General features: G+C 36.2%; 1 protein-coding gene across 5 annotated transcripts in view; it reads left to right on the top strand.

Annotated features, from left to right (window-relative positions):
* Positions 1 to 14772, top strand: part of QKI (QKI, KH domain containing RNA binding) — a 155063-nt gene extending 140291 nt beyond the window's left edge. The window contains exons 6-8 of one of the 5 annotated variants that reach the window (XR_010025374.1): positions 3248 to 3544; positions 6365 to 7197; positions 11698 to 11722. Coding sequence is in view for 3 of the 5 variants with exons in the window: in XM_063124463.1 (XP_062980533.1) it covers positions 3248 to 3544; positions 7123 to 7197; positions 11698 to 11714 (389 nt within the window). In the remaining 2 variants the exon portion in view is untranslated. Of the gene's footprint in view, positions 1 to 3247; positions 3545 to 6364; positions 7198 to 11697 lie in introns of all 5 variants that reach the window. The other 4 variants (XR_010025373.1, XM_063124463.1, XM_063124462.1 and 1 more) reach the window with 4 other exon arrangements.
* Positions 14773 to 15182: the final 410 nt, after the last annotated feature.

Here is a 15182-nt window from a genome sequence, read left to right as displayed (position 1 = left end):
TCTGGGCGGTTCACAAAATTTAAAACCATTAAGAACATAATAAAACATCCAACAATCTAAAAACCCAAATACAAAATACAATATAAAAAGCACAACCAGGATAAAACTACACAGCAGAAATTGATATAGGATTAAAATACAGAATTAAAACAGCAAAGTTTAAATTTAGGTGTTAAAATACTGAGAAAATAAAAAGGTCTTCAGCTGGCGACAAAAAGAATACAGTGTAGGCACCAGACGGACCTCTCTGGGGAGCTCGTTCCACAGCCGGGGTGCCACAGCGGAGAAAGCCCTCCTCCTAGTAGCCACCTGCCTCACTTTCTTTGGCAAGGGCTCACCCTGCTCACAGGTCACTTTATAGTTGCTCAAGCTTCAGTGACTTCAATGAACTATACCAGTGTAGATAGGTAACCCCCACAAGTGATTCAAATACTTTGTAAAAAATTAGCCAAAATGGAAAAAAGCCACCCTATTTTCTTTACCAATGAGGTTCTGTTAACATATGTGTAAATTGCAGGTATTTTCTATGTACATCCTGAATCTGTTCTTTAAGGGCCCACCCTAGTTAGACCTGATACAATAACAAAAGCTAAATCAAGTTCAATGTGATTATTTTTGTGCACAACACTAGGTTAGATCTAGAGTGATATTTGCATGACAAGGCCAGCAAAAGCAGACTTCCTCATCCCATCCTCCCCACCCCAACCTCCCAAAATTGCTAGGCAGAGGATTGAGTGACCCTGGATGGATGGAGGCACTTTTCAAGAGTGGAGATCCCACTTGTGTAAGATATCTCTGCCAGATTTCTGGGGACCTCCTCAGGGGCCCACAAATGTTGTCCAGACTTAGTAGCTAAAACCTTCCCAGCAAGAATTAAAGTAAAGGTGTCTCTTTCCCTTTCTAAACAGTACATAACCTTCTGTAGAAGGTGTCTCTTCTACGGAATTAAGGAGAATGGCTAATAGTGCAGGTGGCATTATTCCCCAATAACCCGGAGCAAGCATCTGTTTTCAAAATCAGATTTAAAAAGGCTGAGAGACAGCCCCCCCCTTCTCTCTTTCCCCTAAAGGCTAGATTTTTCTTCCCCCAATTGCAGCACTCCTCTTCATAACCCAGACTTTTTTTGTTGTTTTGTTTCTTACAAAAGGGGGAAACAAGGGTGGTAGGTCTTTGCTTTCCTTCTTCCTCTTCTTCTAGTATGGAGCTGAGGTGAGACGGAGAAACCAGTTGCAAATGGGCTGGGGAATGGAGAAAAGATGCAGAGTTAGAGATACAAAAGGAAAGAACTGAGACAAATAAAAAGGGAAGAATTGAAATTTCCCCCTGCTGTCTCCCACCCAGTCAGTTAATTCACAGTGCAAAACTTTGTATTCTTAAATCTATCTGAAACTGGAATGAAGTGCTAGGAGCTTGTTGACTGGGCTGTATTTGAGTGGAAAAGATACTTAGGGTGAAAGTTGAAGGTTGGGGCAGCAAAGGTTCTTTAGCCATTGCATCTCATGCTGAGTTCGAGGAGGAGGATAGTGCTGGGGGCCGGACAGGAGAGCAAAAGACACTGCAAGGGGGAAGCAGCTTTGCATGTGGTGAGGAAGAATAACTAAAACACAGTACTGAGCAGCGCCAGAGAGTGTGTTGAGTGAAAACTGTGCAGCTTGTGTCTCTCCTCCCCCCCCCCCCCCGCTCTACAAACCAGATTTGCAGATTCTCAGAAACGGAAGAGAAAACACTTTTGTTGATGCCATTCAGAACTCGGGAACAGCCCCCCCTCCCCCCCCCCAAAAAAACCTACTAAAGGTTTTTGTGGAATCCTAATTTTGCTGCTGTAAAGCAACCTTCCTCCTGAGCATTCTTGCTCATCAAGATTACTGAGACTTTCTCATTCCTGGCCTGTTGGGGAATGGGCTTGTCAAAAGCTGGACCTCCCCATCTCTTTCAGCCCCCACCCCATTCAGGAGAGTCCTCTTTGTGTAGCTTTTTTGGGGGGTGGAGGGGGGAGACTGCTGTAGGGAGGAGGGGTGGGAAAGTCCACTCCCACCAGCCATGTTACACATTCATAACTGAATGCAACCCAAAGTTTTTGCATCAAAAATAATATTATTGCTCTTGATTCGCAGTGTTCTTATGTCAAGTCTGTATGTAAGCATTATTTGGCGTATTTAACATTTATCTTCTACTTGATAATGGAATCTGCTTGTATGTTTTGGAATTTAAGCAAGGCAGGAATAATAATCCATCATTCCCCTTCATCCTAGCATCTGTTAAGAAATGTTAAGACATGAGGATGCATTCACTGACAGTCTCATATCATAGCCTATTCCATATGGATTAGTCTATTCCTTTAATAATCTATTTATGTTGCTCTATTAAGCTTCAACAACTAAATGGCACTGTTCCCCCAAAATAGCTTGTGAGTTGCAGTCTAAATACGTTTTTAAATGATATTTAGGAAGTTGCATTTCACTCTGTTTTGATCAATCAATAAAACTGATTTAAACCCTAGGAAGTAATAGCTAAGTGATGGGTGATGCCAGCATTATGTACTAACATTTTTGCACTTCTTAATTCTGTTCATTGTTTAAATACTGTTTTCTAGTCCACAAAAAGATATTCTGCCTTTCAGAAAAATAGTTACAGAAATATTTTCTAACCATATCAGAGTGGGAGAAAAGTTGGTGGAATTTATAAAGGCATAATCATGTTTTTTATACCTGTCTTTGTCACCACTTATACCTCAGTGATCCTGAAAATGGATAAAGCTATATAATAGATTTTGATGTTTGCATTCCAAATAGAATGTTTATATAATAAGTTGCAGTTGAAACATGTTATGTATTATATCAAAATTTCACTGAATTTGTGTGGACAGTCTCACTATATTTAATATTCCATATGCAATTACAACAGTGTTTTCTTTGTTTCCTGCATGCCTCTCAGTCTCATGCAGTCTTGAAGGCATAGGTAATGAACAAATATGTGGTCTAAATTGAGCTTTTGTGCTGTGTATCCTGTTTTAGAAATCTATTCTACCATTTTAAATTGGCTTTTATTTTGCATGTTCATTCTTAATCACACTGGGAAATGGAAAGCTGTTTGCTTTTGAATGGTGTGCTTTGGCACTGTGTGATCAATGCATGTACTAATGATTTCCTTTTATTTTTCTTCTTTCCTACTTTTCTACTTTTCTCATCTTTCCATGTTTTGCACTGCTGTCTCCATACTTTCTTCTAAATTTCTTTGCTTACTGTAGCAGCCCTTGCCTTTTCTCTTGCAGCGACAGCCCAGGCTCCAAGGATTATCACAGGGCCTGCGCCTGTTCTCCCACCAGCTGCTCTGCGTACCCCTACGCCAGCTGGCCCTACCATAATGCCTTTGATCAGACAAATACAGACCGCTGTCATGCCAAATGGAACTCCTCACCCAACTGCTGCAATAGTTCCCCCAGGACCTGAAGCTGGTTTAATTTACACACCTTATGAGTATCCCTACACACTGGCACCTGCTACATCAATTCTTGAGTATCCTATTGAACCCAGTGGTGTATTAGGTAAGTTTTTCCCAGATAACTAATTGGATGTTAATTGATCAGTTGGTGTGTTTCATAACTTACTGTTGTGTGACTTGCAGATTCCTTTAAGTTTGCATTGGGAAGGTTGCATTTTGGTCTTTTGTCTTAAGAGTAATATGCATGTAGTATAAGGAAGCATATACAGCATGACCTGGTTCACAAACAAAGGCAAATTGTGGTTTAATTAACTCATGATTTGCCACATTTCTGCTTTTAATCAGCAACCAACCATTAGCCAGGTTGTAGGTTGTGAGCATGATGTACGAACCTGGAGCTCTGGTTGTTTGGGGGCTAAACCCAGCAGTTAACCCATGGTTTGTTGTTGGGTTACCTGCTGGGTTGTCTAGTCCATAAATAATCCAGCATTCCAGATTTGCACATGATGACCAACAGTCTTAAGACCCAGCTGATCGTAGTTGTTGATTAAAAGCAGAAGTGGCAGGCATGCAGGAGGTAGTGCACACACTCACTTCGTCTTGTGTGTGGCAAATCATGAGTTAATTAACCCACAATACACCATTACACATGAACAAGCCCATTATATTAACCTAAATTCTTTGGAAGAATCTTTTTGCTATAGAAGAATTTGCAGTTGTTGCCCTAAGGAAAACGTTATCAGATGCATTGACAACTTGATAATTTTTTTCTTGGCACCTTTTAGAGGTCCACCAGCTCTCTTTGCTTTTCTGATTTGAAGATGCCACCAGATAGAACAATATGCAACCTTTATATATTTAGTGGAAATAGGTGTGTGAGACAACTGGACTAATTTCTAAATAGTATAATGGGGCACACTAGTGTGCAGTGAAAAAATGAAGCCACCATGTTAAGCATATCCGCCATTCCATGTCCCTCAGAGGGAGGACCTGTGTAGCATTGATTCATCCCCTCTCACCATATGTGTGTATTGATATCCTGAAAGAGGACATAAGGGGTGTTCTGGAATTCTCATACAACACATGGTGTTTCTCATAAATGCAGCTGATTACCAGAAGTTTTATCATTGGCTGAAAAAAGCACAATCCCATTTATGAACCCTCACAAAGTGGGCACATCGTAAGTGAGTGTTAACTGGCATATCCCACAGTTGCAAGGAGGGTGACTGCCCCATTGTTCTAGGGGATGACTGAGAGGAAATATATATCTTTATATATCTTTTTAACCATCAGTGAAGTGTGCTTTCAATTTTAAAGTAAAATGAAGTTAGGTGAGAGCATAAAATAAAGGATGTTACAATTTGAAACATTGCTGGCACATTTTCTTTTTACAGAGGAGATTGAAATGCCTGTCATTCCTAATACTTTGGTCCATTGACTTTCTGCATGAAGGCTAGAATATAGCAACACTTATAAAAAGTGGTCAATGCGTACATTGCAGTGTAGTTTTTGTTCTTTTCATAATTTTGAATACTTTTCCTGCCTATTCTTTGTGTGAAGTGTATATGACCTTGGTATTATATTATGTTCTGATTTATCACCCTTCTGCTTTTAAACTTGGCTGAGCAGTAGTTACCTACGTTCACATTCAAAAGCCACAAATGTAGCTCATACTAAGCACATTTAAGCTGCACTCATTTCAAATTGAGAGATTTAGGCTTAATCCTGCGTGTTAGCCTCATTGAATTCTCTGGGATTACTTCTGAGTAGACATGTTATTCTGCACTGTTAATCCCCCGTTGAAATCAATGGAACATAGTTTTAAATGAACATTGGGTAACTACTGAATATCCTGTTGAAATAAATAAATGGTAGTGCAGAATAGAAGGTTAGATCTCATATGTAGACATATGCTCTTATTTTCCTGTTGGTCAAAGGAAAACATTCAGCGCTCTTATTTTTGCTTTTTCTCTCATCATTTTCTACTGCTTTTATAGAACTGATTCTACTTCAGCTCGTCACAACACACTTACCTTAAATAGCCCTTGTTTTAAATTAATGAAAACTGAAACATTGTACTTTTGAGCCACTGGTACAATGTTTTTTCTTGCTGTCCCATATTTCCTCTGCCTTTGCAAGTATTTTCCTTCAGGATGTGGATAATCTGTTCAGGAAGAGTATTACTAGCCTTACATCTCTTCACATGACTTCACTTGCACTGCAAGTCATGCATAACATCCTATAAATATAGCATTTCCTTAGGTACTGATAGCACCCCATCCTAATTAGTTGGTTGCAATAGGTCTCCAAGGCTGCTTACAATAAGAGAAAATTAATACATTAGTATATATACTTATTAGTATTGTAGTTAATTACTTGTAGCTAAGCACCTCCCCCATTATACTCTAATTTAAATTAATTTCTGGAATTGTGGAAGTACTAATTCTGCACTAAGATCTGCACTATCACCTAAGCAGTGACTCTGAATAATCAACCAAATCTAAACTTGTAGGTGATACAGTTCATGCAACATTGCTGCTGCTGTGGTGAGCATAGGCTTCTTTTTTGGCTATAACTCAGGGTCATGTTAACTATGGCAGAGTGTGTGCAAAACCGACCACAACACTGAAGCAAATGAGAAATACTGATTGCTGCTGGATTGTAGCAAATATACCTAGTGCTAATAAACCTATGTGCTATTAGATGTAAAATGCCAGTATTAAAATATATTGTCATGAAGAAAGCCCCATGATTTGAGTAGTACATAACAGATACACATGCGATTACCAGTTTTTCTCGGTGAAATATCAGGATAGTATAAAGTTCCAAGAAGATTGATTTAGGAAAAATGTGTGAGAATGTAAGGGAAGATTGACAATAGCATTAGTTGACTAATTTTTAATTCCCTTCCTTTTATCTTTAGGTATGGCTTTCCCAACGAAAGGCTAAGAATTCAAGAATGGTCTTAACTGAACCCTCATCAGAGCTGACTTTAACAAATGCTTAGTTTTCAGCAGCCTTGAAAAAATGTAGCCTAGCAGTCAGTGACTTACTTGCACTTTTTTGCACATAGAAATAAAAATGCTATTAATTTGGTGTAGCCTGTGCTATGACAAACTAGCTGTGATTTATGAGTGTATGGTAGTATACTGACTGCTATGTATTCTGTACTATTTGCTTTACTAATCACCTAATTCATTGCAGTTCACAGTTATTGACTTAGTTTTAAACCACAGTCTGTAGGCTTGAGGAATTGCTTTAAAACTTTTTTAAATGGTAAAAACTGGAAGTTGTTTTAAGATTAGCAAAGAACCTTCAGTATTAAAAATGGCATTATTTAAGATAGTCCTGCTGCAAGGAAGACACTTCAGTGAATATGTGACTAGTAAAGCTCAAATGTGTTTGGGTCTAGTAGATTTCATGAAATACTGTAATTGAGTTTGTAAATGAATGGATAATGCCGGTTAAGGCCCAGATGTTTAAAATAAATGCAATATTAATCTGCACAGATATACTCCATATATTAAGGTTAAAATTTGAAACTACTGTGCCTTAACTTGTTGCTTTCTTTAAATGAATTTTTTAGAAAGTGATCTTTTAAAATCCATTTTGATAAGCCTGCTGTTAATGTTTTTTTTTTCAAATGTTTTCTAACTGTCTTGGTAATTGCAATTTAACTAGGTGCGGTGGCTACTAAAGTTCGAAGGCACGATATGCGTGTCCATCCTTACCAAAGGATTGTGACCGCAGACAGAGGTTAGTTTAGTTCTGCAGTTCTTGCTTATAAGAAATGCTTTGAGTGTACATGAAATTTGCAACACCACAGCTGGTTAACCAAATACTATTTTGACCATTCTATTGATGTTTTACATTAAATTGAAGTGGTAGTAATATTTTTTTCCAGAGGTTTAAAATTGTAAACTACTGTACCCTTCCCATCTAAATGATATATATAAATATATATATATATATTAAAAATATATATAAACTTCAGTGTATTCAGTATAAAATGCTATAACTTGTTCCCTTTGTAAGCATTATGTAGGATTTAATTCAAGCAGGACTCAAGTCTTAGTGTTGCATTAATAGTTGATCCTCCCATGCGACTCTTTATTAATTTGAGATATCAGATTGGTGTTGCAAAATAAAATGAATGGATGGGCGCTTAATGAGATAGAAGTAAATGTTTTCTGTGTATTTCAGGAGAAAGCTGAAGATTTAGTTTCCCTTCTGCTGATAAACCATTTGTGTCACTGTATTATAATTTGATCAGGTTTCTTATCTAAATTTTCTTCTCTAAAGAAGATTCTCTTCTAAATTTAGCAAAGGATAGTAAAAATGCTATATCAAAAGCTGTCTAGAGTTTGTGTTAGTAAAGACTGCTTTGTCTAGCTTCTGTCAAAAATGAATTTTTAGGTTTATTATTTGCAGCTAAAATTCATTTCCTGAACTTGTTGCAATTTTGATGAGCTGGTTAGCAAAGACAACTGTTTTTAGATGTTGGTTGGCTTGGATATTAAATGGAAAAGAAATCTTCATTTTCTCCTTTTCATGAAATGTAATTTACAATCCTTGTGAACTCTTGGGACCTTGAATGATGTAGAACTTCTTGTGAAAAGTGAACTCTCGGTTTATTGACATTGAACACACTACTTCCAATAGTGTGACTGCCTTTGCTCAGGAGCATTTATGCCAGTTGAGGTATTTATTTAATTTGTGGATTTTGGAAATTGCTATCTCATCAGTTTTCAAATTAATGCTCCCCTCCTATCTCACAAGTCTGTGTTGTATTGCTCTAAAATGCAAATGATAATGGAGTGCCAAATTGTATAGCCCAGGAACACAAGATGTTTCTTTAGGTTTCATGAGTTGCACTCAAGTAAATTCAGGTAATGGCTATTTTATCCTAAAGCAGATGTAGAATGTAATATGCCACTCCAGAGCCCTTTCTGTACATTTTACCAACTCTTGGGCTCATACTAATAATTGTATTAGAAGCATTCCAAACCACTTCACAAAAGTAGATTCTGGGGCATTTCTAAAATGCCACTCTGTAATCCACATACATGGTTTCACTGAAAAAGCACTACTTATGTTGAATCACAATCATGAGTGTTCACTCACTTTTGAACAGTACTCCCCCCTACCTACTACCTATAAATGCTGAAGGAGCAAGATCATCCTTTCCCACCTCTACCTTTCTTGATGGGCCACCCAGGAGTATAATATTTGAATGTGAAAAATCAGTGTGAGTAGGCCCAGGTTACTTGGTTCCCATATTCTGGGAATTATGCCCATATGTGAATATCTAGAGATGCCAGAAGCAGACCAGGACAGCTGATAGAGAAGAATGTAGTAGAGAGTATTGTCCAGACTGGGTCACAGACCCAACTCTTCTTTCTCTTGGTTCTTGGAGCTGGAATATTTTGACAGCTGGGTAGTAATGCAGGCTTTGGCCTTCCTTAGTTTTATAGTTGGAAGGCATCAGAAAATATTTTTCCGACTTTTGTTAGATTTTTGCTTTTAGTAACTTATGGTTGTAGCATCAAGGTTTTACTCGCAGAAATCGTTTAGTACATGTAGCATTTGCAATTGCTTTTAGCAGTAGATGGTCCCGAAGTGCCTTCTCAATTATAGTCACTATTGTATATCATACGGTGACTTTCTTAATATTTTCTCCTCAAGTGATTATTGCCAGTTTGAGCTAATGGTGCTATGTGATTCAGAAATATTTGTAATTAGTGAATATGGTTGAGAATTTCAGATTTCATAAAGTGCTAAAATTGCCTTTGTGTGTTGCTTTTGAACAGCAAATTGTATTGCAGTAGATCAGAATGCTGCATGTGTTTCCTCATTAAGATTCTTATGCATATCTCTTGGTGTTTGATTTAGGTTTTATTTCAGTCCTGGTATGCAACCAACTTCTAACTAAAATAATTTTAACTTTTTTGTAAACTCATATTATGCTAAAATTAATGTGCACTTCCTATTTATACCTGCAATAGATGTACACAAGTTTTGATTATCTGTCCGATATTGTTGTTAGTTGAAATACAATGTCAGTAAACCGAACTGTTTTCTTTTCATAACGAAAAGCTATGAGCGGATAACTAGAGGTAAAATGTGAATTCATTGGGTCTATGGCTAAATTGTTTTCCAAATTACTGTATCCTACAATTGTATTCTCTCATTAAGCAAGCTTTTATTTTTAATGTTGGCTTATATATAAGCATTGCATTTAAAGCAAGAGCCCCCTGTATGTCAGTATCCATTCTCTGAGTTTAGAATTGAAGAGTTCAGCAGTACTTAATTAATTTCTGCTAAGGTTAAAGCCCCGCTATATAAATAATATAAACTGAATTTGATTCATGTAACAGAGAGACTGACTGATATAATTGTAATAAACTGTAAATGGTGTTGCACAGTTGACAAACCTGTGTGTACTGTAGAAGGTCAGGGACTTGGCAGAGGATGTATCACAGGTGTACTGGTATCTTAAGATAGCTTGCATTGATTTTACGTACCACAAGAAATGGCAATGCTAAGATCGTAACAGAATGTTGTTTTTTTCCTCAAAGCCAATTGTCACATAATTTATATATAAAAATTGTAATACCGTTTTAATCAAAATTGTAATAAGTACCAAGAATGCTTTAAGATTCCGGATATCTAGTAAACATTTTAAGGTGGCAAGATGGTGCCACATTAAATATTTATTTTTTAATTTTAAGTTGTTTTTTGTTTTTTGTTTTTTACAACATTTTATAACTTAAACCCCACTTTCCAGCATTTTTAAAATGAAATAATTAAATCAGGGAACATGAGATCTCACTTAATTTACAGCAGTAATGTTTAGTGTTCATGATCTGTAGCCTAAATAATAGGCCATAGAAACAATGTAACATGTGAAGGTAAATCCAACCCATGATGTAGGTCATTTAAAAGTGTGCTATCTGTGAACATTGCACCTACTGAATTTCATTTTAAGAAATGGCACAAATCTGACTTTGCACTGAATACCTTTCTCACTTCCATCTCCTCTGCTTTAGTCAATGGCAACAGTACAAATATTCTTATCAAACCTCAGAATTTATTAGAGACGATAAAGCTGTTGAATGAGTCTTAAAATTTGTACTACTGTAAAGTGGACCAAGTTGTTGAAGGAGAATGTGAGAGAGTCATTAAAGAAGGAACAGCTCAAGAACATTGGGAATGATAACTTTCCACTTGAGAACTTTTTTATGTTTTACTGTAATTTTTTTTGTGTGTGTTTTGGAAAAGAAAATAGTATTTACAGGTGGCTTCTTTTAAAATATAAAAATATAAAGCAGGAATGTATATGAAATGTCAGATTTTATTGTATTTGCAGAGTTATTAGCTTTGAAAAAAGAGCTGTTTGTAGTTTTAAAAATGCCTTATTAGTATCAATTAGATTTCCTCTATTTTTGATGTAACTAGAGCATTTTAAGTATAGAATTTTAAATGGCAGGACTTTTACAGTGTTTACATACAAGTGCATTTTCTTAGTGTCCTATATATGTAAAATAGCATTTTCAGCAGGAAAACGCTGGCTAGAACATTTGGCCTTTTCCTGGTTCCCATGATGATGCCTACACTTCTAGATTTCAATTTAGTATTGCTTTGTATCATGAAGCCAAGAAATTCAGTGTTGTTTGTAAATAGAATCATTGAAAAGCAATAAAATTTATTGAACAAAAATAAACTTGTTTGCCCATAGTTTGTGAAACCAAATTGTTCATGACAAATCAAATTCCTTAGATTCATTTCTTTTAACAATCAGTTATTAATAATCACATTCATCATAACTAGTTGCTTTAATGCTTGCACATGGGAGAATACTAATGCTTAATAGCAGTCAGATACTGATAAGGTGCACTGACTGTTCTAAATTCTTTTACCAAGTTCCAGAAACTATTCATTGTTTTTGTTTTTTTAATTTTCTTTCACCGACTGCTACTAACCATTAGTTGTTATATTTTATTTATTTCTATTTTTCCTGTTAACCGGTTTTGTGGGAGTGGGCTTCTCCTTCATATGTTCAAATCATGATACAAGGCTGTCATGATTTTTATTGCATTCTGTAGATGGTGTCGAGCAGTATGTCAGAATTAAACATGCTTGTTTTTATTAGTTGTGATTAGTTTTCATGTTGTCATTAAGCCGTCACTAGCTGAAACTAATCTCTTCTCTATCTTTCTTTCTTTTTTGTTTTGTTTTTTGTTTCTAACCACCCAGCCGCCACCGGCAACTAACCTATGACCTTCTGACCTCTGAACTCTTCACCCAATGATGACCTGACCATGCCTGCCTGCTGATCAGTTAACTGGTAATCGCCTTTGCTTGCCTGTCTTCAGTGCAGCGAGCTGAGGCACTTGTCCGTTCGTCTTACCATCTAACAAAAAGACAAAGAATTTGTTGTCCTCCAATTCAGCTTTTTTTCCCTGTTTGGGTGAAAGTGGTTCTAGAACCTGCACTGAATAGTAGTAAAGCAATAAGGTCCAATTCATCCCTCCGCACTGATCATCTTTTAGTGTCCCACCCTAAACGAATGGTAAGAAGGGCCTCACTTAAGAGATGGAGGCAGATGTCATTTAACTCCCTGATGACAGAGGCAGTTACTGTGAGACTTCTAGGAATCTTTTTCTTCTCATAAAGAAGTCAAAGCTCTCTTTGAATGTACTGTGTGATGATGCATCATGCATGAACCTTTGGTCAGGGATGTCATTGGTGAAGGGATTCCTAAAAGTATTCAAAATTTGACATGCAGTGTAGTCACTACCAATGCCCTCAAAGGGTAGAAGATGCAGCCTTTTTTATATTACCTGCCAAATTGGGTGTTTTTAAGAAGAAAAAAGTGCCATGAAAAATAGGTTACTGGATTTTTGAACTACATCAATGCATAAACAAAACAGCAACACTATTGAAGCTAAACCTGAGATACAGTTTCTTTTACTATACATCAGCTTCCTTAAAAGATTACACGAGTACAAGGTACATGCATTATGCGTCACGTTACTGGGCAAACTGTTCAAATATTTTTTTAAACCTCCCTGTATAGAAAAAATTCATAAGGATGTAAAAGCCATGCTTGCCTATTTGCTGTATACATGTAATGAAATTGTAGATAAAGTGTAGTGCATTGAAACAAATTGAAAAAAAAAGTAGATACTTTTACTATACAAGGGTGCTGGTGCAGAAAAAATATATATTTTTGGAAATGTAGCATTTTATACTTTCAAGTGTTATAAAAAAAGAAAAAAGAACAAAGAAACCCTTTATTTCATTAAATGATTTTTTCTGGTGGTTGTCGAGAAACAAAAGACCAAAAGAGCCTTTTTGTCTTTCTTTTTTATTTTTTAAGTATTGGAATAAGTATAAAGAAAAGAAAGTGCCTTATTTTCTTCATGGTCATTTAGTCAGATGTCTCGTATAATCAGCTCCTCCCTCAGACAGCAAGTTAATGCATGCCACTCAGTCGCCCAGTATGTGAAAAGAAGCTGTGAGGAAAGACAAATGAGTTGACCATTTAAATTACCTGGTTTTTGCCATAGCGTGATGCATCTTTGCCAGATCCTAAACTGTGAAATAGAATTGTTCCACCAACAGCCAACCGCATATTTTTGTAACATGTTCCCTCTTCAATTGTAGACAATATATTTTTATAGTACTTGCTCAGCCTTAAACCAAAGGGTTCTAAGATGCAGTCTCATTCTAAATCAAAGTTTCAGATTACAATATTTATACAGTAGCAAGTGTTTATTTCCCCCCATCACCACCACTTAGGGATAGGTTGTATTGTCTCTATTTGAAATAGATGCAGGAAAGTATAATATAACTTGAACTTGCTACAGGATATTTTTTTTCTGTGACTAAACAGAACATTCAGACAGCCTGTCTTTGAGCATATTTTAGGTTTTTGTATGTTTCATCTACAATGCCAAATAGAGTATACAGTGCATAATTCTCATCAAACTCCTACTTGATGAATGTTAACTGCTGGTTGCGCTTTACTGGAAAGATAGAGTATCAGTTAACTATCTTGAAAGTCCAGCTATGCTTCAGTTTGAGTAAAAAAAAAAGGATAAATAGTTAGGCTAGTGGTATTAAACACTTTACGCACAAAGGTGAAGTATAAAAATAACAAGCAAGTAGCAATATGCTCGTGGCTTTGAACCAGATTTGGCAAAGATCAGGTGATAACCTGCCCCCTCCATTGTGTCAACTTATTCCCCTTATAACCTTCACAGCTTCCAAATTAAAGGTCAATAGTAAGTTAGGTAAGAGGGCTTATTTTTTAAGCACCTGCATGGTGACTTTATCAACATTATGTCTCACCTGGAAACAAGTATAAGTTTATTTACTATGCAATAAACATTCATCCTTTTTGTACTCAGCTAGCTTTTCTTTTATCCTGCCACTGGCTTGTCTTCCTGTTACACATAGGTTTTTTTGGTTTGACTTTCAGTATATGCTGTGCCATTTTGAGTTTTGTTTGGTTGAATAAACTTGCGACACTCAAACACTTTGGAGAGAGAATTGCTAAAACATTACCAGTATTTGATCCAGTTTCATCTCAACTGTGATAAACCTGGACATTTTTAGATGCTGATCAAAGGTCTCTTCTTGGGAGAAGTGTGACTTGTAAAAGTAATGTTTGTTCTGAAAAAAGTTTGAAGACTTAGTTGACAACATTTTGGATCAACTTAAAAGCATGACTTTTGAAATCTCTGAATGCCTTGGTTCTCAGTATTATCATTCTTTATTGAATTTTTCTTTATTAAAATATGTAGTTTAAGTCTTTTTTTCTGACAGTATTATGTAATTTTTTTTAGAGTGGGTATATGGGAGTGTCGCTTGTATGTAACCGTACAGATGACATGTATTTGTCTATTACTTTATCTTAGTTTGATGCTATGTATGTACCATAACCAACCTATTGCCTATGAGAAACATGTAAGATAATGTATTTACAGCCATTGTTACAAGTTTATAATGTATTTTTCTATCTTGTTTTATATGTATGTTATATAACATTCAGAAGAATTTTTTTCCTGATTGAGAAAAGGATACAAAAATGCAAAACTCACAATTTTGATAACAGAAAATTGCCAATTGTTTTGCAGTACTTTATTATTATATTGGGAGTGTTGTCTTTCTTGGGCTTTTAGTTAGCTACTGGATTGAATACATTAGACATATTTGGGTTTTAGTTGGGTTTTTACATAGCTTGCATTTTAATTCTTTGGTTCTTTGCTGTTTCTATTAACCCATAGCATTATTTTAATAAATGTTATAATACCAACCTACTAACTCTGGACTATGTCAGTTTATTAACCATTACATGTTTAATTAAAATAAACAAGGAAAGACAGAAGAATGTAAAGTCTTGAGTTCTTGGACTAACCCTGAAGAACGTGACCACAGATAACACAACGTGACTTGTTTTATGTTGTTTGTTTGGCTGACATTCTGCACACTACTATTAAATTGGCTTTGGTCATTCTGGCCTCTTACCTTGTGGGTAGGTGCCAGTAGAGTTGGGAACAAGTAGCTATTGGAGGCATTCTTCTTGTAGAGTCTTGCCACTTGCCTTTCAGCATCTGCATTACTAATTCCACACTTTCCTTCTCTGAAATAATCACTGTAAGCTCACAGCAAAATGCAAAGATACCAATCTATGGTAGATAATGAAAAACGCCCAGAGAAACCAGTTTGATTCT

The sequence above is a fragment of the Elgaria multicarinata genome, chromosome 4 (assembly GCF_023053635.1).
Source record: "Elgaria multicarinata webbii isolate HBS135686 ecotype San Diego chromosome 4, rElgMul1.1.pri, whole genome shotgun sequence".
Lineage (NCBI taxonomy): Eukaryota > Metazoa > Chordata > Lepidosauria > Squamata > Anguidae > Elgaria > Elgaria multicarinata.
This window is presented reverse-complemented; position numbering and strand designations above follow the sequence as displayed.